The sequence below is a fragment of the Stenella coeruleoalba genome, assembly GCF_951394435.1.
Source record: "Stenella coeruleoalba genome assembly, chromosome: 3".
In the NCBI taxonomy this organism is placed as follows: Eukaryota; Metazoa; Chordata; class Mammalia; order Artiodactyla; family Delphinidae; genus Stenella; species Stenella coeruleoalba.
In genome coordinates, this window is record NC_137148.1 from 82,514,159 (window position 1) to 82,540,389 (window position 26,231).

Here is a 26,231-nt window from a genome sequence, read left to right on the forward strand (position 1 = left end):
TCCGTTTCTTGGGCTGGACTCTGGTTACATAGGTGTCTTTGCTGTGTTAAAATCCATCAATTTACATTTGCAATTTGTGCACTCTTCTGAAAACATATTATGCTTCAATAAAATGTCTATAAAAATAATATCCCTTGACTCTCCGTTTATTATCTATTAGGCAGCCATCAAGCTTATCCTTCTTTTGATCTCTACCCTGTTTACTTCTCCCATTTTTCTTAGTTGTACAATTTCTACTTTATCAAAGCATATTACATTTCATTCTATTTTGCCACCCTTATGCTTAGCTTAGTATTTGCCTCAGTTCTAGCATAAATTAATTGCACTTAGTTAAATATATTAGCTAAATATAGGTAGTTAAATCTAAGTAGTTTAACATACTTGATGCTTGCCACCAGACCTTCTTTTTTGAAAATATTTAGTTATTTATTTATTTGGCTGCGTTGGGTCTTCGTTGCAGCACGCGGGGTCTTAGTTGCAGCACACGGGATCTTCGTTGAGGCACACAGGATCTTTTGTTGTGGCGTGTGGGCTCTTCGTTGCGGTGTGCAGGCTTCTCTCTATGTGGCGCACAGGCTCGGTAGTTGCGGCACGTGGGATTAGTTGCTCCATGGCATGTGGGATCTTAGTTCCCCAACCAGGGATCAAACCCACGTCCCCTGCATTGCAAGGCAGATTCTTAACCACTGTACCACCAGGGAAGTCCCTCGCCAGACCTTTTATCAAAATTTCCCCAATCATATCTTGGTTGGTTACAACTTGCCTTGTTGTCAGTTCTTAAGGAGTATCTGATATCAACATATCCCGGGTACTTCCATATCCAAACTGTTTATAACTGTAGGGCAGTTTGTTGATGATGAAATAATGAGCTCATGTTTTCCTTCCTTGAGGATCTTTTAAGTGTTTCTCCAGTCTTCTGGAGGTGAATGCTGCTGTTTAGAAACCTGATGCCAAACTTTTGTTTTTCCTTTTTTCTTTTAGATGACAAAAGGATTATTTCTGCATCTTTACATCCAATAATTTTACCACAGTACATCTCAGTGTTGATTGCTCTGGATCACTTTCCCTAGACACTTGATGTCTCATTACAATATGTAGATTCAAATATTATTTTATTTAATTATTCATTATTTATCATTATTTATTATTTCAGTAAACTTTAGCTACAGATTTAAATATTTATTTTTTTGGTTTTCTTCTTTGGGGACTGCAATTATGTGCATTTTGGATCTCCTTTTCCTATCTTCTATATTTGCCTATTTTCTCTAATACTTTTTCTTACTTTTATTTTATATTCTCCATTCTCCCTCTTCTATGCCACATACATGCTTTCTATGTTGTCTTTTCTTCCTTGTGTGCTTTATAATTTAGTCTTCATCTATAAATTTTTTCCCATTTCTTTCTTTCCTGAGTTCTGTCAGTTTTCATTCCATAGCCTCCTTCATCTAGCTATTTTTCTCTTGTTTTGTGGCCAAGATTGTTTAATTTTTTTAACTTAAACTTACATATAGTTACATTTATATTTTTATCTGATTCATGGTAACATTGTTCTAGTGAGTTTTCACTGTCCTTTGTAAAGTAATGCTTAATAATTTTCATTTCTCTCACTATAATTATTTGGTATGTAGGCAGACGCTTTTCCTTTTCTACTTAATCATTTTGAATGAGATGGGTTTTCTTAAACTAGAGGCAGAAAGTTATGGGAATGGAACATGCACCCAGCCTTCCAAGCTTCAAAACTGAAGAGTTATCTTCTCTGTTTATATAGAGGAGTTAAATATAGTCCCTATGTGTGGTTATACCTTCTCTGCTTCTGCAAACCTGGCCTGCTTCAAAAGAACTTGTACTGCCAGATCTGGGCTTTCGAGATCTCTTCATATTTATTGTTTTCCAAAGTTATGTATTCACTTGTAGATGGTATTTTGCTGGCACTTTTTTAGATCTGCTATGTCTGGACCCCCTTGGCATTTTGCAAAACTTTTTTCCCATTCTTTCCAAAAATACTCTGCTTTGACTTATCTACCTCGGTCCTACTCCCAGAACTTCCATCTTAAGGTACCATCCTCTCTTCCTGAGCAGAAATATATGCTGGAGATATTTGAGATCTGTCAATCCTGAGACCCTCTCCACATTCCCTGTTATTCTTTGTAACATCTTTATGAATCTACAAGCTGGTTCCTTGTTCTACTTCAATTTTGGCAATATTTATATGCAATTACAACTCTGTCATTTTTTGTTGATCTCATAATTGTACTGAAACAGTATATGTGTGCATGTGTGTTTATGTGTGTGTGCATGCATGTTATATTTTATTCTACTTATTGCTCTCTACAGTTACCAGGAGACATGAGAAGATTCAGAACTAGACTTCTGGAGTATTACTATCATCTTTCTCATCTCACTGCTGAGAATATTTGCTCAGAAGTTTCATACAATGTTAAGGCATGCTCAACATTGTACTGATTATGTTCAATCTGAGCTTTCTCTTCTCTTTGAATTTATCTCAGTTAATACATTATAATTCATTTAGTTCCTCAGACTGGACAACTGGACATAATTCTAGATTTTTCCACATTTTATACCAGGAACATCAAATTAATAACCTTGCCCTTTTATCCAAACTAAATATTTCTCTATTATGTTCTATTCTCTCTATCTCTAAATAGAGATAAATTCTAAACTGGTCTCCTAAGTACCTTCCTTTGTTTCTTGTTTTCTTCTATCAGCTTCATCATCCACACTATCTTCAAACTAATCTATCTAAAACACATATTTGATAACTTTTACTTCTGAGGTTTACTCTTTTCAATGGCTTCTAGATGCATATAGGATAACATCATTCACGTTAACATGGCAAAGAAAGCCTCCCATGACCAGGCCCTTACCAAGCTCAAATCTCCCTGTCCAATTTACAATCATGCTACTCTTGTCATAACAAACTCCTTGCCAAGATATTTCACACATTTTTGCCTCTACTTTTCCTACTAATTTTTCCTGTTAAGAACTTGCCCCCAGTTTGCTTGCATTGTGAGAAATCACTTATCTTCACAACTCAAGTTCAAGTGCCACACTGTCTATAAGCATTTCCAAATCATCCTAGATAAAAATGACCATTTTCTCCACTTTGTTCCCAGGTCAATCTGTACAAGTCTTAATCATGGCATTTCTAAGAACTCCCTGCACTCTTTTTTTTTTTTTTTACGCTGGCCTCTCACTGTTGTGGCCTCTCCCGTTGCGGAGCACAGGCTCCGGACGCGCAGCCTCAGTGGCCATGGCTCACGGGCCTAGCCGCTCCACGGCATGTGGGATTTTCCCGGACCGGGGCACGAACCTGTGTCCCCTGCATCAGCAGGCGGACTCCGCAACCACTGCGCCACAAGGGAAGCCCTCCCTGCACTCCTTTTTATGTGTTTTTCTCCCCCAGTAAACTCTAAGCAGCTTAGGCAAGGTCCATATTTTACTAGTTTTTGTAGTTTCAGTGCCAGATCTAGGTGAATAAGTAAAAACCTGCTTCACTGTATTGATATGTTAAAGTTTTGTCTCCCATCTAAACTGCAAGTTCATTGAAGTCAGAGACCATGTGTGCCCAACTCAGATTTCTTTTGCATATATTTATTCATGTTTTTTAGTCTGTTTTCCTAGGGTACAACAAATTGCTCCTCATGACCTAAAGGTTTATGTTAGTCTTTTGAAAAAAATAATCTGAAAATAATGACCAATTATTCTGCTACTATGGTAAAAACAAATATTAAATATATTTCATATATTCAGGAAGAACAAATGAATAACAAATGTTGGTTTAATTTAGAATAATAATAAACTTATGTATTGAAATTCCAAAATTCTAGAAGTTATTATGTTCCTTTGTTGATGACACATGTCTTCTCATAGTCAAACTGGCTAATATAGAAGTAAATAGTCAATAAATATCTATAACCAATGAATCAACATTGTAATCACATGTGTTATAATTAAGATTTTTCCTATATTTATGAATTTTCCAGGTATGTTAAATTAAGTAAATAAATTTAGTTTTAAGTTAAACTAAATGTGTTATCTATATACACACTTTATGCAAATAAATTAGTTAAAATAGAGAATTAAGCATATACATGAATTTTGAAAATATAACAATTTTCCCCTCTAGCAGTTGCTACCTTGAAACAAAAGCATAAATCATTTACTACAATATTCTAAAACCTTCCTAAACTTGTCTTTCATATGTATTAAATGAATAATGATTATGAATAACATATACACACCGAAGGATGGTCAGGATGTTTGGTACACCAGCAAAAGCAGAAAATACAATTGTAGAAAAGATAAAAGCAATGAACAAAGGTAATTTATAGCACTTTGGATCACATGTCCCATGTCTAGCGTCAATAAAGTCACCTTGATTATCTGAGGTTGTTAATCCTTCTTTAATGCAAGAACAATTGTAATATGTCTATGAAAATGAAGACAGGAAACAATCTTTTAGAAATATAGTCACAAGACAAAAACTCTTATAATTGTAAAATAAAAATTAAATCAATAACTACAGGGAGACTAGGCAGTTTTATTAGTAAATATCCTTATATTAAATCTGCCATTCATAACTTACAAATGAACCACTAATGATAAATAAGATCAAGGTATTTTACCTAACAAAGAATTGTGTACATGTATATATAATTATAGTTACTTAGGAAAAATTCTATTAATTTAAGAAATTTCACTAAAAATATTTACATTTAATTGTACAAATAATTGTTGGAGAGAGATATAGATTAAGGACAAATAAGGAAAATGTAATGAATAAAGTGGAATTTTAGCTGGAATTTGAAATATGGAGAGTTACCCAATCGTAGACAGTTTTAGAACTATGCTGCAAAGGCAAGACTTTATTTTGTATGTGATGATGACAGGGCTGTTATCTATTAGGCAGAGTAGGCACAGTGTACCTAGGACCCACAATACTTTCAGAACCAAAAAAAAAAGGTTTTAATTTTAGTGTCTTTTAAAATCAGAGAAAAAATAAATATCATAATAATGAATATATTATAATGCATCCAGCCTGGATCATATTTGTCTTTATGCCAAAGTAGTTGTACATTAAATCTCTCTCTCTCTCTCTCTCTCTTTCTTTCTTTTTTTAAGTGAAGGAAGGGGTTTAAAAAGGCAAAAGTGCCTAAAGCCAACATAAGTCATAATGTAGTCCCTAATGGGAACGAAGGAAAACTTGGGGCTGTTATATTATTATTGATAACTCAAGGAAGATGAATAGGTGGTATTTTCTAAGAAGAGATAAACAGAGTTGGAGATACAGAGACCAGTTAGCAATTTGTTAATCTGTTGAAAAGATTCTAAATTAAATAATAATAATAATTTTTAAAATTCAGTAGAAATATTAAACTAAGTTACCAGTGAAGGAATAAGAGGAAATAAAGATGGCTTGAACCTGTGTGATTCAGAAAATGATGGTACAAAAACCATCTCCGTTGTTTAGGGAAGCTGCTAAGTGGTTACTGGATATATTAAAGAAAAATAGAAATATCTAAATAGCAAATCATTCATTCTACCATATTTTTTTTATAATGCCTATGTGCCAAACATCATTCTAGGTATTGTGAAAACATAGTAAACAATACAATAGAAATCCCTGCCCTCATGTAGGAAATTTTTTACTAGCATGAGATAGGCAATTTTTTAAAAAAAAGAACCTTTAATGGAGCACATGGTGACGAATACTATGGAGGAAAAAATAAAGTAAGGAAAAAAAACAGGGATTATAGGGGTGAGTTTAACATGAACAGGTAATGCTACAATGATACAGTGATATTTGAGCAGAGATTTGAAGAAGGTAAGGGAGTGAGCCATGTGGTTACCTGAAAGAAGTATATTCCAGGTGGGAAAAACAAAACAGAAATTGAAAAGCCTTGGGACTGGAGCTTGCTTGAAAAATTCAAAGAAAAGCAAGGAGAAAAATTTGTTTGAATCAGAGTGAACATGAGGGAAACTAAGAGAAAATGAAATTGGAGTAATGAGGGAAGGATTTATATAGAAACTGGTAGGTAATTGCAAGAGCAATTTAAGAACTTCAGTCTTTATTCTTAGTAATGTGAAACCATTAGAGGGATAGATGTATAAATGACATTTTTTAAAAGATCACTCTAGCTGATATATTGAGGCTACTGAACTGTGAAAGCAAGGGTAAAAGCAGAGAAAACAGTTAAAAAGCTCTTAAAGTAAGATGCAAGTCATTGGTGACTGGGGCCCGGGTATCAGAGAAAATGATGAAGATAGTCAGATCTAGCATGTATTTTGAAAGTAGATTTGAAGGGTCCTAGGGTAAGAATGGTTACCAGAAAGAGAAGGTCATATGGAGAAGGCCTCCCTGAAAGAAGTTAAGACTTGCAGGCAAGGGAGGCAGTCAGTCCATGGCTCAGAGAGGGAACCAAGAAAATAAACACAACGACTTCACTTTTTCCCCCCATCTTTCTGACTTTCTATCAAGACTCCTTATTATCATAGTCTATATGATAATAGATTATATATGATAATAGAACTCTCATCCTATAGTTTGGTCTCTTGGAACAGTGAGAGGGTAGAGAAGGTGAAAAGTGGATCTGGAGGTCAGAAAAAAGGTATCTAGTACAACAAATAATTGCAGACCATAGAACCTAAGATGACTAAGGGGAAAAGTGAAAATGTGAAGAAACTTTAGTGAACAGATGGTAGAATCAAAAGATATTAGGCTCTGGAAGGGCTGAAGAGCTGTAGAGTTATATCCAAAGAGATACAACCAAAATAGGAAAAATTATATTAAAATGAAATAGTAAAATATATTCAATTCAAATAATAAAAGAAGAAGATAGATCTAAGTCTACCATATCAATAATTATAATAAATGTCAGTTGTCTAAAAACTCCAATTGAAAGACAGACATTAACAGAATTGAGGAAAAAGCAAAAGCATATTATACCTTGGCTACAGGAGACATTTTAAACATAAAGACATGAACAGCTGGAAAATAAAATGATAGAAGTAAGATAAACCATGAAAACAGCAAGAAAGCTTACAGTGACTGTTTAATATATAAAACAAACTTCAAGACAAAGAGTATTACCCGAGATAGAAAGGGACATTTTGTAAAGATAAAAGGATCAAGAAGCTGTGACAATTATTAATGTGTATGCACACAATTAGAGGGTCTAAAATACATGAAGTCAAAATAAAGAGAGAAATAGACAACTGTATAATTATATTAAGATACATTTTTCATATATAATGTTCAGAATTTCATATATTATTACAAGGTATGCAAAATGACAAGAATAATTGGCTTAAAATTAGGACAAATATAAGTAGACTACTACAGATAGTAGACTAAATAGCAAGAACTTTAAATAGTTATGATTAATATTTTCCAGAAAATAGAGGGTAAATGGATAAAATATCTTAAATGATGTGGAATTTCACCAGGGACTTGGATTCTACAGAAACATAAATGTTAGAATGGAACAGATAAAAGGAGATGGAAAATAGAGAAAAGAGCAAAAGAGTATGGGATACAGTAGAAAGGTCTATTTGTAGTCTGCTGTTAGGCAGAATACTAAGATGGCACCTAAGATTCCCATCCTGCTATTTTATAAACCTGCATAATCCCTAGATTGATGTGAATTGGTGGATTTTAATCCCTTTACTAAGTTATGTTACATGGCATAGCTGACTTTAAGAGACAGAGGTAAACTTCACCTAATTAGATAATATATAAAAGGAACTGAGCTTTTCCTGAAGTCAGAGATTCAAAACATGTGTCACAAGGGAGATTCTGTTGCTGGCTTTGAAAATGGAAGGAGTCATGTGGCAAAGAATGGGGGTGGCCTCTAAGAGCTAAAATTGGCCCTCAGCAGACAGCTACCAAGGAAATAGGGACTTCATTTTTTACAGCCCAATGGAACTGAATTTGGCCCAAAATCTGAATGACCTTGGAAGTAGATTTTTTCCCAGAGCCTCCAGAAAGGAATGTATTTCAGCCAACACCCTGATTTCAGTTTGTGAGACTCTGAGCAGAGGAACCAGCAATGCCATATCTGGACTTATGACCTGTGAGATAATAAATGGGTATTATTTAAAGACACTAAGGCTGTAGTAATTTGTTATGCAGCAATATTAAATTAATATATGGTGCCTCCTCCACAACTAATAAAAGAGGAGAAAGTGAGGGAGAAATAATAGCTGAGAATTTTCCAACTGATAGACATAAATCCACGGACTAAAGATATTCTGTGAAACCCTAGCAAAATAAATATAATGAAAACCACATCCAGGCATATCAAAGTAAAATTGCTAAAAGTCAAAAACAAAGAGAAAATCTTAAAAGCAGCTAAGCAGCCAGAGACATAAAGACAATATAATGACATCTTTCAAACGCCGGGCCACAGTCAGGGGGTGGGGTGGCAGGTGGGCATCACTGCCAATACAGAATTCCATACCAAGTGAAGACAGTTTTTCTTTTCAGAAATGGGAGTGAAATATGGTTCTTAAGGAAAAAAAAAAAATCTCATATGAAAACATGGAAATGCAAGGAAGTGGGTAAATATAAGTGCATACTGACTGTACAAAAAAATAACAGTATGTGTCCTTTAAAATATATGGAGAAATAAAATATATGACAAAAATAGCACAAAGGTGGGAAATCAGTAAATGAAGTTAAAATATTCTAGGGATGTTTCAACTGGAAGAGATCCTGAAGACTGGCTTCTTGTAATCCTTAATGCTTTGGACGAGACTGACTTCCCTTCTCTATAGATATGTAGAATGAGGCTCCTGTTGGACTACAGCAGTCTCTGGAAGAAGATCCCTGATACTGCTATTTTATACTGAAAGCCATAACAGCTGCTGAAAAGAGCTAGTCCCAGTGAGAAGATCAGGAAGGAAATCCCAAGATTTCTTTGGTATCTATATAAGGAAATTTGAAGATCTTGATAGCATGGATAAGAATATGTGGGTCTCAATGAGGCAAAACACTTGGAATATTATCAACATGAAGAGCAGATATCTATTTTCAGTTTTGGTAAAGCTGTGATTTTCTATAGAAACTTAGAAATCTTCAAAGGTGTAGTATTTCCTACCACTCCTCTTGCATAAGTGTAATTGAAGAGCACTCAATTCTAATACATTTGACCCTTATATTTTGAATACGAACATTTAATCAGAATTATTTCAAAGTTGACATAGTTTCACTGAAAAAAATTTTCCAGAGGGAATTCCATTAACACAATTTAGACACAATAATTTTTTGTATATGGTATTTCTCTAATTTTCATTTTGTTAAAATTAATTTTACTGGCATCAGTTCTTTCCCATTTGAAATTAATGTATATTTTATCCGTTAATTGGTTTCATCTGTATCAAATTGTACTAATCATAACTTCTGCTATTGTGAGTTTTCCTTCAGAGCCATTATTTCTTTCAAGGCTAATTGTCCTGGGTAATTCGTAACAGATCTAATTTTTCTCAAATATATTTTATTCTTTCAATTTTTATTCAGCATCAAATGTTATCACACAGTTTGAGTCACTATTTTGTGAATTATTTCATTATTCATTATTAATTATTCCTTAGAGAAATGAAAGGAAATTATAAAGATTTTTATGAAATAGAAACAAATCCCTAAAAGGGATTCCCCAGTAAAAGAAAGATGGGTGGAAGCTATATAGCGGCTGGCATTTTTAGTTCTTGAATATCCCACGGATCAAAACACCAAGGTCAAGCAGTTCTTCTTTATTCTGTGGTGACAACATGAGATTTAAAAAATCATTTACTTGTCAAAATAAAATGGAGGAGAGGAAGTAAACAGGAGTGTAAATTAAGATTTTCCATAAGTTAATAAATTGTTGAGGATGGGTAACTAACATATGGGAGTTCATTTTGGTTTTCTATTACATTTAAAGCTTCCCACAGTAATATATTTTAAAGATTTTAAATATCATTTTAAATATATTTTAAAATATATAAATCATTTAAAACATGTAATAGTTTTTAAAATACATAATACATATAAATAACCATTTTAAATTTAAAAATTTTAAAGACTCATTTTAAACATTTAAGAAGAAAGAATTTTTAAAGGGTATATAATCTTTTTAATATTCAATTAAAAACTGAAGATATACTGTTAAATAGTAGGCCAGTGAAAATATGACAACGAGGAACTAAAGTTGGTCAGGCATGCTAATATACTGTGATAAAATGATCTGTGTAACAGGAAAAAGAATATTGTTATGTACATACTAATAAATAAAGTACTAATAAAGTACTTTATTGCCTGCTAAGGAAGATGATATAATGCCCATGGGTCAGGAAATATCCTCTTTGTTGCTCTCTTCCCGTCACACAGACTAGACAAAGAGAGGGGAGAGAGAAACGCAGAATTTTTAAAACCTGGGTCCCTACTTCACTCCCAATTCTCACAAGTCCTATGTATTGTTATCACATGAAGCCATAATTTAAGAAAAATTTAAGAAACGGAAAATAAGAGGGGGAAAGGATTTTATAGACAGCAGGAGTAAAATATAAACATCATCTATAAGTTGCACTTCTTAATGGAGAGGACGAAACAGAGAAAAAGATAATTACCTTGTGATTCTTTAATGTTTTAGAATATGTACAACCTGCAAAGCAAGGAGAAAAATATCGAATATCATTTCTTCCACATGTAGCAGAATAAAATGAAGATGAGCATTTACAATGAGAATTGCAAGGAGCTGTCAGGTTTCCCAACTGCCCTGTTCTGTAAAAGAAGAGATTGAATGTAATTATAATACAACTGTATTATCCTTATTAATGTATACACAAAGATATCAATGAGATCAATGAAATATGATTATTTAAATAATTTTAACAGATTTAGGTACAACAGATATACAATAAACTGTACATTTTTAAAGCATACAATCTGCATATACTTGTGAAACCATCACTGCAATCATGTTAACAAACATAATCATCACCCCCAATAGTTCCCTCATGCTCCTTTGTAATTCCTCCACCTCCTGGCATCTGCTGATCTACTTTCTGAAACTGTTCATTAGTTGGAATTTCATAGTGCACTAGGTGCACTTTCTTTGTCTGGCTTCTTTCATGCAGCTGGTCTTTACATGGTCTTTGTATGGTCATATGCTTCCATGTCTCTTGGATAAATATTAAGGAGTAGAATGTTTGGATCATATGGTAGGTGTTCATTTAACTTTTTAAGAAACTGTCAAACAGTTTTCCAAAGTGATTGTGCTATTTTGCATTCTCACAAGCAGTGTGTAAGATTTCAATTGCTTCCTATATTCCTTGTCAACACTGGGAATAGTCAGTCTTTTTAATTTTAGACATTCTAACAAGGATACAGTAACTTCATATTGTGGTTTTTAATACGTATTTCTCTAATGACTGATGCTGGACATCTTTCCATGTGCTTATTTTCCATCTGTTTCTATTATTTGGTTAAATATCTGTTTAAATCTTTTGCCCATTTTTGTGGATATTACTAAGCATTCAAAGTTCTTTATATGTTCTAGAAACCAAGTTCTTTGTTAGATATATGATTTTCAAATATCTTCTCAGTCTATGGCTTGTTTCTGCATTACCTTAATTGGATCTTTCAAAGAGCAGATGCTTTTTATTTTAATGAAGACCAATTTATCAATATATTTCTTTATGTATCACATATTTGGTGTCATAACCAAGAAATCTTTGCTGAACCCAAGTTCACATAAATTTTCCTCATATTCCTGGAATTTTATATTTCACAATTACATCTACAATCCATTTTGAATTAATTATTTACATGGTATAAGATATGGATCAAAGTTTGTTTAAATACAGATATCTAATTGTTCCAGCATCATTTGTTAAAATGACTGTATGTTCTCTGCTAAATTGCATATGCACCCTATCAAAAATTAATTATCTATATATGTGTGTGCTTACTTTTGGACTCTCCATTCTGTTCCACTGACTTATTGGTCTATATTTACACCAGTACTACTTTCTTGATTATTGTAGCTTTATAATAAGTCTTGAAATCAAATAGCATTAGTCCTCCACCTTTGTTCTTTAGAATTGTTTGTGGTTTTTCTACATCCTTTGCATAACTATATGAATTTAAAAGTCATTTTTCCAATATCTAAAAAAGAAAGCTTGCTGGGATTTTGATTGTGATTACATCAAATACATACATCAATTTGGGGAGGATTAACATTCTAAAGATCCTGAGTTTTGTAACCCACAAATATGGGATATCTCTTCATTTAAAAATGTAGGTTTTAATTACTGTCAGCAATGTTTTACAGTAATCAGTGCAAAGGGATTTTACATCTTTATCATATTTATCCTTAAGAATTTTTTTTCTTGATACTATTGTTAATGGTATTGTTGTTTAATATCAATTTCAACTTGTTTGTAGGTAGTATATAAAATGCCATAGAATCTTATATATTAATCTTTTCTTCTACAGTATTTCTTTTTGTTTGATAGTATTGTTAACATTATTTTTTAAAGTTCTTTCCAGAATTTATTGAGATATAATTGACACAGCACTGTATAAGTTTAAGATGTACAGTATAATTATTAGACTTACATACATCATGAAATGATTATCACAATAAGTTTAGTGAACATCCATCATCTCACATCAATACAAAACTAAAGAGAAAAAAATTTTCCCTTGTAATGAAACTCTTAGAGTTTACCCTCTTAACAACTTTCATATATGACATACAGCAGTATTAATTATATTTGTCATGTTGTACATCACTTCCCTAGTACTTATTTACTTTATAACTGGTAGTTTGTGCATTTCAACTGCCTTCATTTAATTCCCGATCCCTTAACCCTTTGCCTTTGTTAACCATAAATCTGATCTCTTTCTCTATGAGTTAGTTAGTTGGTTGGTTGGTTGGTTTTAACATCTTTACTGGTGTATAATTGCTTTACAATGGTGTGTTAGTTTCTGCTTTAAAACAAAGTCAACCAGCTATACATATACATATAACCCCATATCTCCTCACTTTTGTGTCTCCCTCCCAACCTCCCTATCCCACCCCTCTTGGTGGTCACAAAGCACTGAGATAATCTCCCTGTGCTATGTGCCTGCTTCCCATTAGCTATCTATTTTACATTTGGTAGTGTATATATGTCCATGCCACTCTCTCACTTCATCCCAGTTTACCCTTCTCCCTCCCCATGTCCTCAAGTCCACTCTCTACGTCTGTGTCTTTATTCCTGTCCTTCCCCTAGGTTTGTCAGAACCATTTTTATTTTTTAGACTCCATATATATGTGTTAGCATACAGTATTTGTTTTTCTCTTTCTGACTTACTTCACTGTGTATGACAGATTCTAGGTCCATCCACGTCACGACAAATAACTCAGTTTCATTTCTTTTTATGGCTGAGTAATAATCCATTGCTTATATGTGCCACATCTTCTTTATCCATTCATCTGTCGATGGACACTTAGGTTGCTTCCATGTCCTGGCTATTGTAAATAGTGCTGCAGTGAACATTGCGGTGCATAACTTTTTGAATTATGGATTTCTCAGGGTATATGTCCGAAGTGGGATTGCTGGGTTGTATGGTAGTTCTGTATTTAGTTTTTTAAGGAACCTCCATACTGTTCTCCATAGTGGCTTTATCAATTTACATTCCCACCAACAGTGCAAGAGGGTCCCTTTTCTCCACACCCTCTCCACCATTTATTGTTTGTAGATTTTTTGATGATGCCCATTCCAACTGGTGTGAGGTGATACCTCATTGTAGTTTTGATTTGCATTTCTCTAATGATTAGTGATGTTGAGCATCCTTTCATGTGTTTGTTGGCGATCTGTATGTCTTCTTTGGAGAAATGTCTATTTAGGTCTTTTGCCCATTTTTGGATTGGGTTGTTTGCTTTTCTGATATTGAGCTTCATGAGCTGCTTGTAAATTTTGGAGATTAATCCTTTGTCAGTTGCTTCATTTGCATATATTTACTCCCATTCTGAGGGTTGTCTTTTTGTCTTGTTTATGATTTCCTTTGCTGTGCAAAAGCTTTTAAGTTTCATTATGTCCCATTTGTTTTTGTTTTTATTTCCATTTCTCTAGGAGCTGGGTCAAAAAGGATCTTCCTGTGATTTATGTCATAGAGTGTTCTGCCTATGTTTTCCTCTAAGAGTTTGATAGTGTCTGGCCTTACATTTAGGTCTTTAATCCATTTTGAGTTTATCTTTGTGTATGGTGTTCTAATTTCATACTTTTACATGTACCTGTCCAGTTTTCCCAGCACCACTTATTGAAGAGACTGTCTTTTCTCCAATGTATATTCTTGCCCCCTTTATCAAAAACAAGGTGACCATATGTGTGTGGGTTTACCTCTGGGCTTTCTATCCTGTTCCATTGATCTATATTTCTGTTTTCATGCCAGTACCATACTATCTTGATTACTGTAGCTTTGTAGTGTATTATGAGGTCTGGGAGCCTGATTCTTCCATCTCCGTTTTTCTTTCTCAAGGTTGCTTTGGCTAGTCAGGGTCTTTTGTGTTTCCTTACAAATTGTGAAATTTTTTGTTCTAGTTCTGTGAAAAATGCCACTGGTAGTTTGATAGGGATTGCATTGAATCTGTAGATTGGGTAGTATAGATATTTTCACAGTGTTGATTCTTCCAGTCAAGAACTTGGTATATCTCTCCATCTGTTTGTATCATCTTTAATTGGTTTGTTTGTTTTTGAAGTATAATTGACCTACAAGACTGTTAGTTCCTGTTACATAGCATAGTGATTTGGTGTTTCTGTACATTTCAAACTTATCACCACAGTAAGTCTAGTTACAATATATCACCACACAAAGATATTACATAGTTATTTTTATACTCCCCACACTGCACATTTCATATCCATGACTCACTTATTTTGTAACTGAAAGTTTGTATCTCTTAAACTCCCTCACCTATTTAATTCCTCCCCGCAACTCCCTCCTTTCCAGCAAGCCCTTGTTTGTTCTCTGTATCTACAGCTCTGTTTCTGTTTTTTATACTTATTCACTTGTTTTTTAGATTCCACGTATAAGTGAAATTATACAGTATTTGTCTTTCTCTGTCTGACATATTTAACTTAGCATGATACTCTGTAGTTCCAACCTTGTTGCAAATTGCAAGATTTCATTATTATTTGTGACTGAGTAATATTCCATTGTATGTATATTACATCTTTTTTATCCATTCATCTATTGATGGGCACTTGGGTTATATCTTGGCTATTGTAAATAATGCTGCAATAATTACAGGGGTGCATATATCTTTTCTAATTAGTGCTTTTCTTCTCTTCGGGTAAATACCCAGGAGTGGAATTTGTATGTATTCTTTGTATGTTTTGGATATTAACCCCTTATCAGACATATCCTTTGCAAATATCTTCTCCCATTCAGTAGGCCTTTTTGTTTTGTTGATGCTTTCCTTTACTGAACAAAACCTGTTTAGTCTGATGTAGTCCCATTTATTTTTGTTTTTGTTTCCTTTGCCTGAGGAGACATCTAAAAATATTACTAAAACTGATGTCAAAGAGTGGACTGCCTATGTTTTCTTCCAGTAGTTTTATGGTTTCAGGTCTTACATTTGTCTTTAATACATTTTGAATTTATTTTTCTGCACGGTGTGAGAAAGTAGTCCAGCTTGATTCTTTTGCATGTAGCAGCCCAGTTTTCCCAACACCATTTGTTGAAGAAGCTGTTTTTTGCCCCATTGTATATGTCTCTTTTATTGTAGCTTAATTGCCCATATAAGAGTGGTTTCATTTCCATTGATCTATGTGTCTGTTTTTGTGCCTGTACTATACTGTTTTGATGACTGTAGCTTGGTAGTTTAGTTTGAAATCAGGGGAGCATGATTTCTTCTTTCATAAGATTGTTTGGCTGTTAGGGGTCTTTTCTGTTTCCATACAAATTTTAGCATTAGTTATTCTAGTTCTGTGAAAAATGCCATTGGTATTTTTAGGGATTGCATTGGCTCTGAAGCTTGCCTTGGGTAGTATGATCATTTTAACAATATTAATTCTTCCATCCATGAACATGGTTTATCTTTCCATCTGCATGTGTTGTCTTCTATTTCTTTCATCAGTGTCTTATAGTCTTCTGAGTACAAGTCCTTTACCTTCTTACATTTATTTCTAGGTATTTTGTTTTTTGTAATGCATTTGTAAATAGGACTGTTTTCTTAATTACTCTTTCTGATACTATGGTGTTATTGTACTGAAATGCAACAGAGTTCTGTGTATTAATTTTGCATCCTGGAACATTACTGAATTCATTGATAAACTCTAGTAGTTTTTGTATTCTTTCAGTCACTCTATATCTTTTGATTGGAGTATTTAGTGTATTTACATTTAAAGTAATTATTGATAGGTACGTACTTTTTGCCGTTTTGTTACATGTTTGGTTTTTTTTTTTTTAAACATTTTTATTGGAGCATAATTGCTTTACAATGGTGTTTCAGTTTCTGGTTTATAACAAAGTGAATCAGTTATACATATACATATATCCCCATACCTCCTCCCACTTTCACCACCCTCCCAAACTACCTATCCCAAATTTCTACCTGGTCACAAAGCCTCGAGTTAATCACCCTGTGCTATGCTACTGCTTCCCACTAGCTACGTATTTTACACTTCGTAGTGTATATATATCCATATATACACTACCACTCACTCACTTTGTCCCAGCTCACCCCTACCTCTACCCATGACCTCAAGTCAATTCTCTAGTTCTGTGTCTTTATTCCCGGCTTGCCTCTAGGTTCATAATGACTTTTTTTTCTTTTTTAGAATCCATATATATGTGTTAGCATATGGCATTTGTTTTTCTCTTTCTGACTTACTTCACTCTGTTATGATAGACTCTAGGTCCATCCACCTCACTACAAATAACTCAATTTCGTTTCTTTTTATGGCTGAGTAATATGCCATTGTATATATGTGCAACATCTCCTTTATCCATTCACCTGTTGATGGACACTTAGGTTGTTTGCATGTCCTGGCTACTGTAAATAGAGCTGCACTGAACATTGTGGTACATGACTTTTTGAATTATGGTTTTCTCAGGGTATATGCCCAGTAGTGGGATTGCTGGGTCGTATGGTAGTTCTATTTTTAGTTTTTTAAGGAACCTCCATACTGTTCTCCATAGTGGCAGCATCAATTTACATTCCCACCAACAGTGCAAGAGGGTTCCCTTTTCTCCACACCATCTCCACAATTTATTGTTTGTAGATTTTTTGATGATGCCCATTCTGACTGGTGTGAGATGATACTGCATTGTAGTTTTGTTCTGCATTTCTCTAATGAATAATGATGTTGAGCATTCTTTCATGTGTTTGTTGGCAGTCTGTATATCTTCTTTGGAGACATGTCTATTTAGGTCTTCTGCCCATTTTTGTATTGGGTTGTTTGTTTTTTTGTTATTGAGCTGCTTATAAATTTTGGAGATTTATCCTTTGTCAGTTGCTTCATTTGCAAATATTTTCTCCCATTCTGAGGGTTGTCTTTTGGTCTTGTTTATGGTTTCCTTTGCTGTGCAAAAGTTTAAAATTTCATTAGGTCCCATTTGTTTTCTTTTCATTTCCATTTCTCTAGGAGGTGGATCAAAAAGGATCTTGTGTGATTTATGTCATAGAGTGTTCTGCCTATGTTTTCCTCTAAGAGTTTGATAGTTTCTGGACTTACCTTTAGGTCTTTAATCTATTTTGATTTTATTTTTGTGTATGGTGTTAGGGAGTGTTCTAATTTCATTCTTTTACATGTAGTATCCAGTTTTCCCAGAATCACTTACTGAAGAGGCTGTCTTTCCTCCATTGTATATTCCCGCCTCCTTCATCAAAGATAAGGTGACCATACGTGTGTGGGTTTAACTCTGGGCTTTCTATCCTATTCCATTGATCTATATTTCTGTTTTTGTGCCAGTACCATACTGTCTTGATTACTGTAGCTTTGTAGTATAGTCTGAAGTCAGGGAGCCTGATTCCTCCACCTCTGTTTTTCTTTCTCAAGATTGCTTTGGCTATTCGGGGTCTTTTGTGTTTCTATACAAATTGTGAAATGTTTTGTTCTCGTTCTGTGAAAAATGCCAGTGGTAGCTTGATAGGGATTGCATTGAATCTGTAGATTGCTTTGGGTAGTAGAGTCATTTTCACAATGTTGATTCTTCCAATCCAAGAACATGGTATATCTCTCCATCTATTTGTATCACCTTTAATTTCTTTCATCAGAGTCTTATAATTTTCTGCATACAGGTCTATTGTCTCCTTAGGTAGGTTAACCCCTAGATATTTTATTCTTTTAATTGCAATGGTAAATGCGAGAGTTTTTTTGATTTCACTTTCAAATTTTCCATCATTAGTGTATAGGAATGCCAGAGATTTCTGTGCATTAATTTTGTACCCTGCAACTTTACCAAATTCATTTGATTAGCTCGAGTAGTTTTCTGGTAGCATCTTTAGGATTCTCTATGTATAGGATCATGTCATCTGCAAACAGTGACAGCTTTACTTCTTCTTTTCCGATTTGGATTCCTTTTTTTCTCCAATTGCTGTGGCTAAAACTTCCAAAACTATGTTGAATAAGAGTGGTGAGAGTGGGCAACCTTGTCTTGTTCCAGATCTTAGTGGAAATGCTTTCAGTTTTTCAGCATTGAGGACGATGTTGGCTGTGGGTTTGTCATATATGGCCTTTATTATGTTGAGGAAAGTTCCCTCTATGCCTACTTTCTGCAGGGTTTTTTATCATAAACTGCTGTTGAATTTTGTCGAAAGATTTCTCTGCATCTATTGAGATGATCATATGGGTTTTCTCCTTTAATTTGTTAATATGGTGTATCACGTTGATTGATTTCCGTATATTGAAGAATCCTTGCATTCCTGGAATAAACCCCACTTGATCATGGTGTATGATCCTTTTAATGTGCTGTTGGATTCTGTTTGCTAGTATTTTGTTGAGGATTTTTGCATCTATGTTCATCAGTGATATTGGCCTGTAGTTTTCTTTCTTTGTGACATCCTTGTCTGGTTTTGGTATCAGGGTGATGGTGGCCTCATAGAATGAGTTTGGGAGTGTTCCTCCCTGTGCTGTATTTTGGAAGAGTTTGAGAAGGATAGGTGTTAGCTCTTCTCGAAATGTTTGATAGAATTCGCCTGTGAAGCCATTTGGTGCTGAGCTTTTGTTTGTTGGAAGATTTTAAATCACAGTTTCAATATCAGTGCTTGTGATTGGTCTGTTCATATTTTCTATTTCTTCCTGATTCAGTCTTGCCAGGTTTTGCATTTCTAAGAATTTGTCCATTTCTTCTAGGTTGTCCAATTATTGGCATAGAGTTCCTTGTAGTAATCTCTCATGATCTTTTTTATGTCTGCAGTGTCAGTTGTTACTTCTCCTTTTTCTTTTCTAATTCTATTGAGTCTTCTCCCTTTTTTTCTTGATGAGTCTGGCTAATGGTTTATCAATTTTGTTTATCTTTTCAAAGAACCAGCTTTTAGTTTTATTGATCTTTGCCATCGTTACCTTCATTTCTTTTTCATTTATTTCTGATCTGATTTTTATGATTTCTTTCCTTCTGCTAACTTTGGGGTTTCTTTGTTCTTCTTTCTCTAATTGCTTTAGGTGCAAGGTTAGGTTGTTTATTCGAGATGTTTCCTGTTACTTAAGGTAGGATTGTATTGCTATAAACTTCCCTCTTAGAACTGCTTTTGCTGCATCACATGGGTTTTCAGTCATCGTCTTTTCATTGTCATTTGTTTCAAGGTATTTTTTGATTTCCTCTTTGATTTCTTCAGTGGTCTCTTGGTTATTAATAGTGTATTGTTTAGCCTCCAGGTGTTCGTATTTTTTTACAGATTTTTTTCCTGTAATTTATATCTAGTCTCACAGTGCTGTGGTCAGAAAAGACACTTGATACAATTTCAATTTTCTTAAATTTACCAAGGCTTGATTTGTGACCCAAGTATTGATCTCTCCTGGAGAATGTTCCATGAGCACTTGAGAAGAAAGTGTATTCTGTTGTTTTTGGATAGAATGTCCTATAAATATCACTTCAGTCCATTTTGTTTAATGCATCATTTAAAGCTTGTGTTTCCTTATTCATTTTCATTTTGGATGATCTGTCCATTGGTGAAAGTGGGGTGTTAAAGTCCCCTATGATTGTGTTACTGTCCATTTCTCCTTTCATGGCTGTTAGAATCTGCCTTATGTATTGAGGTGCTCCTATGTTGGGTGCATAAATGTTTACAGTTGCTCTATCTTCTTCTTGGATTGATCCCTTGATCATTATGTAGTGTCCTTCTTTGTCTCTTGTAATAGTCTTTGTTTTAAACTCCATTTTGTGTGACATGAGAATTGCTACTCCAGCTTTCTTTTGATTTCCATTTGTATGGAATATCTTTTTTCATCCCCTCACTTTCAGTATGTATGTGTCCCTAGGTCTGAAGTGAGTCTCTTGTAGACAGCATATATACGGGTCTTGTTTTTGTATCCATTCAGCCAGTCTATGTCTTTTGCTTGGAGCATTTCATCCATTTACATTTAAGGTAATTATCGATATGTATGTTCCTATTACCATTTTCTTAACTGTTTTGGGTTTGTTATTGTAGGTCTTTTCCTTCTCTTGTGTTTCCTACCTAGAGTAGTTCCTTTACATGTGTTGTAAAGCTGGTGTGGTTGTGCTGAATTCCCTTAGTCTTGTTTGTCTGTAAAAGTTTTAACTTCTCCATTGAATCTTAATGAGATCCCTGCTGGGTAATGTTGGTTGTAGATTTTTCTCCTTCACCACTTTAAATATGTCCTGCCACTCCCTTTTGGCTTGCAGAGTTTCTGCTGAAAGATCAGCTGTTAACCTTATGGGGATTCCCTTGTATGTTATTCGTTGTTGTTCCCTTGCTGCTTTTAATATTTTCTCTTTGTATTTAACTTCTGATAGCTTGATTAGTATGTGTCTTGGTGTGTTTCTCCTTGGATTTATCCTGTATGGGACTCTCTGTGATTCCTGAACTTAACTATTTCCTTTCCCATATTAGGGAAGTTTTCAACGATAATCTCTTCAAATATTTTCACAGTCCCTTTCTTTTTCTCTTCCTCTGGGACCCCTATAATTCGAATGTTGGTGCATTTAATATTGTCCCCGAGGTCTCTGAGACTGTCCTCAATTCTTTTCATTCTTTTTTCTTTATTCTGCTCTGCAGTATTTATTTCCACTATTTTATCTTCCATGTCACTTATGCATTCTTTTGCCTCAGTTATTCTGCTGTTGATTCCTTCTAGAGAATTTTTAATATAATTTATTGTGTTGTTCATGATTGTTTGCTCTTTAGTTCTTCTAAGTCCTTGTTAAACGTTTCTTGTGTTTTCTCTATTCTATTTCCAGAATTGTGAATCATCTTTACTATCATTATTCTGAATCCATTGTTTTTTGTGGCTTTCCCCAGTGGCTAAGGTTGGTTCAGTGGGTTGTGTAGGTTTCCTCGTTGACAGGACTAGTGTCTGTGTTCTGGTGGATGAGGCTAGATCTTGTCTTTCTTGTGGGTAGGTCTACGTTTGGTGGTGTGTTTTGGGGTATCTGTGACCTTATTATGGTTTCAGGCAGCCTCTGTGCTAATGGATGGGGTTGTGTTCCTCTCTTGCTAGTTGTTTGACATAGGGTGTCCAGCAGTGAAGCTTGCTGGTCATTGATTAGAGCTGGGCCTTGGCGTTGAGATGGAGATATCTTGGAGATTTTCGCCGTTTGATATTATGTGGAGCTGGGCGGTCTCAGGTCAACCAATGTTTGAACTTGGGTCTCCCACCTCAGAGGCAAAGCCCTGACACCTGGCTGGAGCACCAAGAGTGTGTCATCCACACAGTTCAGAATAAAAAGAAGAAAAAGAAAGGAAGAAGATTAAAAAAATTTAAAAGTTATTAAAATAGAAAACAAAAAATAATTATTAAAAAATTTTTTAAGTAAAGTTAAAAAAAGGAAAGAAAGAACATCCAAACCAAAACACAAATCCACCAATGATAACAAGCACTGAAAGCTATACTAAAAAAAATAAAATAAAAGGACAGACAGAACCCTAGGACAAATGGTAAAAGCAAAGCTATACAGGCAAAATCTCACACAGAAGCATATGCATACACCCTCACGAAAAGAGAACAAGGGAAAAAAATATATCTATCTATCTATCTATCTATATATCGTTGCTCCCAAAGTCCGCCTCCTCAATTTGGTATGATTCATTGTCTATTCAGGTATTCCACAGATGCAGGGTAAATCAAGTTGACTGTGGAGATTTAATCCGCTGCTCCCGAGGCTGCTGGGAGAGATTTCCCTTTCTCTTCTTTGTTCGCATAGCTCCTGGGATTCAGCTTTGGGTTTGGCCCTGCCTCTGCGTGTAGGTCGCCTGAAGGCATCTGTTCTTTGCTCAGACAGGACAGGGTTAAAGGAGAAGCTGATTAGGGGACTCTGGCTCACTCAGGCTGGGGTGAGGGATGTGTAGGGAATGCAGGGCGAGCCTGCGGTGGCAGAGGCCAGCATGACCTTGCACCAGCCTGAGGCGCGCCGTCTGTTCACCCGGGGAAGTTGTCCCTGGAGCACAAGACCCTGGCAGTGGCAGGCTGCACAGACTCCCAGGATGGGAGGTGTGGATAGTGACCTGTGCTTGCACACAGGCTTCTTGGTGGCTGCAGCAGCAGCCTTAGTGTCTCATGCCCGTCTCTGGGGTCCGTGCTGATACCCACAGCTCACGCCCGTCTCTGGAGCTCCTTTTATCAGCACTCTTAATGTCCTCTCCTCACACACCAGGAAACAAAGAGGCAAGAAAAAGTCTCTTGCCTCTTCGCCAGTTCCAGACCTTTTCCTGGACTCCCTCCCGGGTAGCTGGGGTGCACTAGCCCCCTTCAGGCCGTGTTCACGCAGCCAACCCCAATCCTCTCCCTGCGATCCGACTGAAGCCCAAGCCTCAGCTCCCAGTCCCGGCCCGCACCAGCGGGTGAGCAGACAAACCTCTCAGGCTGGTGAATGCTGGTTGGCACTGATCCTCTGTGCTGGAATCTCTCTGCTTTGCCCTCCGCACCCCTGCTGCTGCTCTCTCCTCTGCGGCTCTGAAGCTTCCCCCCTCCACCAACCGCAGTCTCCGCCCGTGAAGGGGCTTCCTAGTGTGTGGAAACCTTTCCTCCTTCACAGCTCCCTTCCACTGGTGCAGGTCCCATCCGTATTCTTTTGTCTCTGTTTTTTCTTTTTTCTTTTGTCCTACCCAGGTACATGGGGAGTTTCTTGCCTTTTGGGAGGTCTGAGATCTTCTCCCAGCATTCAGTAGGTGTTCTGTAGGAGTTGTTCCACATGTAGATGTATTTCTGATGTTTTTGTGGGGAGGAAGGTGATCTCCACGTCTTCTTCTTCTGCCATCTTGAAGCTCCTCCCTGGGGGTTGTTTTTATAGGTGTTTTCTTTTTCCTTTCTCTTCCTTTGTTCTCTTCCCTTATGATTTGATGACTATCTTTAATGTTATGTCTCGATTCCTTTTTTTACTCAGTGTGTAATAGATTTTTTATTTGTAGTTACCGTGATGTAGGTACACACACACACACACACACACACATCATTTTAAGTTAGTTATCTAAGTTCAAACACATTTTAACAATCCTGCATATTTGCTCCACCCACGTCTCCTGTTTTTGACCTAGTTTACATCTTTTTGTGTGTCCTTTAACTACTTATTGTAGATAGATATAATTTTACTACTTCTTTTAGTCTTCATACTAACTTTATATGTGGTTGATTTACTGTCTTTCCTTCATATTGCTGTTACCAATGAGCTTTTTCCTTCTATAATTTTCATGTTTGTAGTAATGGCCTTTTCTTTTTCAGTCAGAGAAGTCCTTTTAATATTTCTTGTAAAGCTGGTTTGGTTGTGCTGAAGAATTTTAGCTTTTGCTTCTCTTTTTTTGCGGTATGCGGGCCTCTCACTGTTGTGGCCTCTCCCGTTGCAGAGCACAGGCTCCGGACGTGCAGGTTCAGCAGCCATGGCTCACGGGCCCAGCCACTCCGCGGCATGTGGGATCTTTCCCGGACTGGGGCATGAACCCGTGTCCCCTGCATTGGCAGGCGGACTCTCAACCACTGCGCCACCAGGGAAGCCCTTATCTAACTTTTTATCTCTCCATCAAATCTGAATAAAAGGCTTGCTTGGTAGAGTATTCTTGTTTATAAGTTTTTTCCCTTTCATCACTTTAAATACATTATGACACTCCCTTCTGGACTACAGAGTTTCTGCTGAAAAGTCAGTTGATAGCCTTATGGGAATTAACAATATTATTTTTAATATTGATTTCTGCATTTGTAGTTAGCATATAGAAATACCATAGATTATTGTAGGTTGATTTGATCTTACAAACTTGCTAAACTCATTTTATTAGTTAGAGTGTTTTTTGGATTTTCTATATAGACAATGGTGTTTACTTCAAATAAACACAGTTTTGCTTCTACTTTTGCTATTGCAATGTCTTTTGTTTATTTTTCTTACATTATTGTATGGCTAGAACCTTTAGAACAATGTTAATATAGAAATATTAAAAACAGATATCCTTGTATTCCTGGTTAGTCAATGTTTCATCGTCTTAGTCTGCTCAAGCCACTATAATAAAATATCATAGATTGTGTGGCTTAAACAACAGACATTTATCTCTCACTGTTCTGGAAGCTATGTCCAGGTCAAGGTGCAGGCAGCTTTGGTGTCTGGTGTGGGCTGTCTTCCTGGATTGCAGAACATCACCTTCCTCATTGTTATCCTCACACAGTCAATAGAGGGAAAGCTTTGGCCTCTTCCTCCTCTTAGAAGGACATTAATCCCATCATGGGGTGTCCACCCTCATGATCTTACCTAACCCTAATTATCTCTTAAAGGTTCCATCTCATAATACTATCATATTGGGGATTAGGGCTTCAACATATGAATCTGGAAGGAGGGGGAAACAAACATTCAGTCTATAATCATCACTAAGTATGATGTTAGCTGTACATTTTCATAGAATCCCTTCCATTATTAGTTTTGTACTTGATCAGGAATAGATGTTGCACTTTATCAAGCATTTTTGACATCTATTGAGATTATAAATTTTTTTCATTTTTAGTTTATTTATATGGTAGATTATGTATCAATCGATTTTTAAACTATTAAACTATCCTTGCATCTCTATATGAATCTTGTTTGATCATAATTTAGTTTCCTTTTAATATACTATTTGATTCCATTTATTAAAGTTCTGTTAAGAATTTTTGCATCTATACTCATGAGTGATATAGGTCTATAGTTTTCCTTTCTTACAATGTCTTGGTCTGGTTTTGAGATCAGGATAATGCAGGTCTCATAGAATGAGTTAGGGAGTAACCATTCCTTTTCAATTTTCTAGAAGAATTTGTATAAGAACAGATTTTTTAAAATGTTTGGTAGAATTCCCCAATGAAAACATTTGGGCCTGGAGTTTTCTTTGTGGGAAAGTGTTTAACTACAAATTTGATTTATTTGCTAGATACAAAAATTAGCTATTTCTTCTTAAGTGAGTTTTTGTCTTTCAAAGGTTTTACCCATTTCATGGTAGTTGTTAAATTTATGGGCATAAAGTTGTTCATAATATTAACCTATTACCTTTTTATATGAGTAGAACCTATACTAAAAACAGATCTCTAACTTCTGATTTTCGTAATTTTCTCTTTGTAGTGGTTTAGCAATTTCATCAATTTTCTCAAAATAACACCTGCGATTTTACTGATTTTCTCCATTGTTTTTCTCATTTCTACTCCACTGATTTCTGTTCTGATCTCAACTGCATGCTTTGTTCTACTTAATTTACAATCAGTCTGCTTTGATGTTTATAGTTTTTTAAGGTAGAAACAAATGTCACTGGTTTGAGACGTTTTTCTTTTCTAATACAGACTTTTAATGCTATACATTTTGCCCTACATACTGCTTTAACAGCCTCCCACAAATTTTTTAATGTGTGTTTACATTTTCATTCACTTCAAAATATTTTACAATTTCCCTTTAGGAGAAATTATTTGACCCAAAGTTTATATAGAAGGTTTTTTCAGTTTCCAGATATCTGGGGCTTTTTCAGAAATCTTTTTTTATTATTTCTAATTTAATCCCATCATGGTCAGAAATTTTACTTCCATTTTATTATTTGATCCTTTAAATTTACTGAGTTTTGTTT

The 26,231-nt window shown here is 35.3% G+C and overlaps 1 protein-coding gene across 1 annotated transcript in view; it reads right to left on the reverse strand.

Annotated features, from left to right (window-relative positions):
- The window catches only part of SLCO6A1 (solute carrier organic anion transporter family member 6A1), a gene marked incomplete at both ends in the record, with an annotated part of 109,193 nt that overhangs the window by 32,593 nt on the left and 50,369 nt on the right, over positions 1-26,231 (reverse strand). Inside the window, 2 exons of the mRNA XM_079918632.1 lie at positions 4,263-4,450; positions 10,627-10,780. Of these exons, the coding sequence (XP_079774758.1) occupies positions 4,263-4,450; positions 10,627-10,780 (342 nt within the window). The remainder of the gene's footprint in view (positions 1-4,262; positions 4,451-10,626; positions 10,781-26,231) is intronic.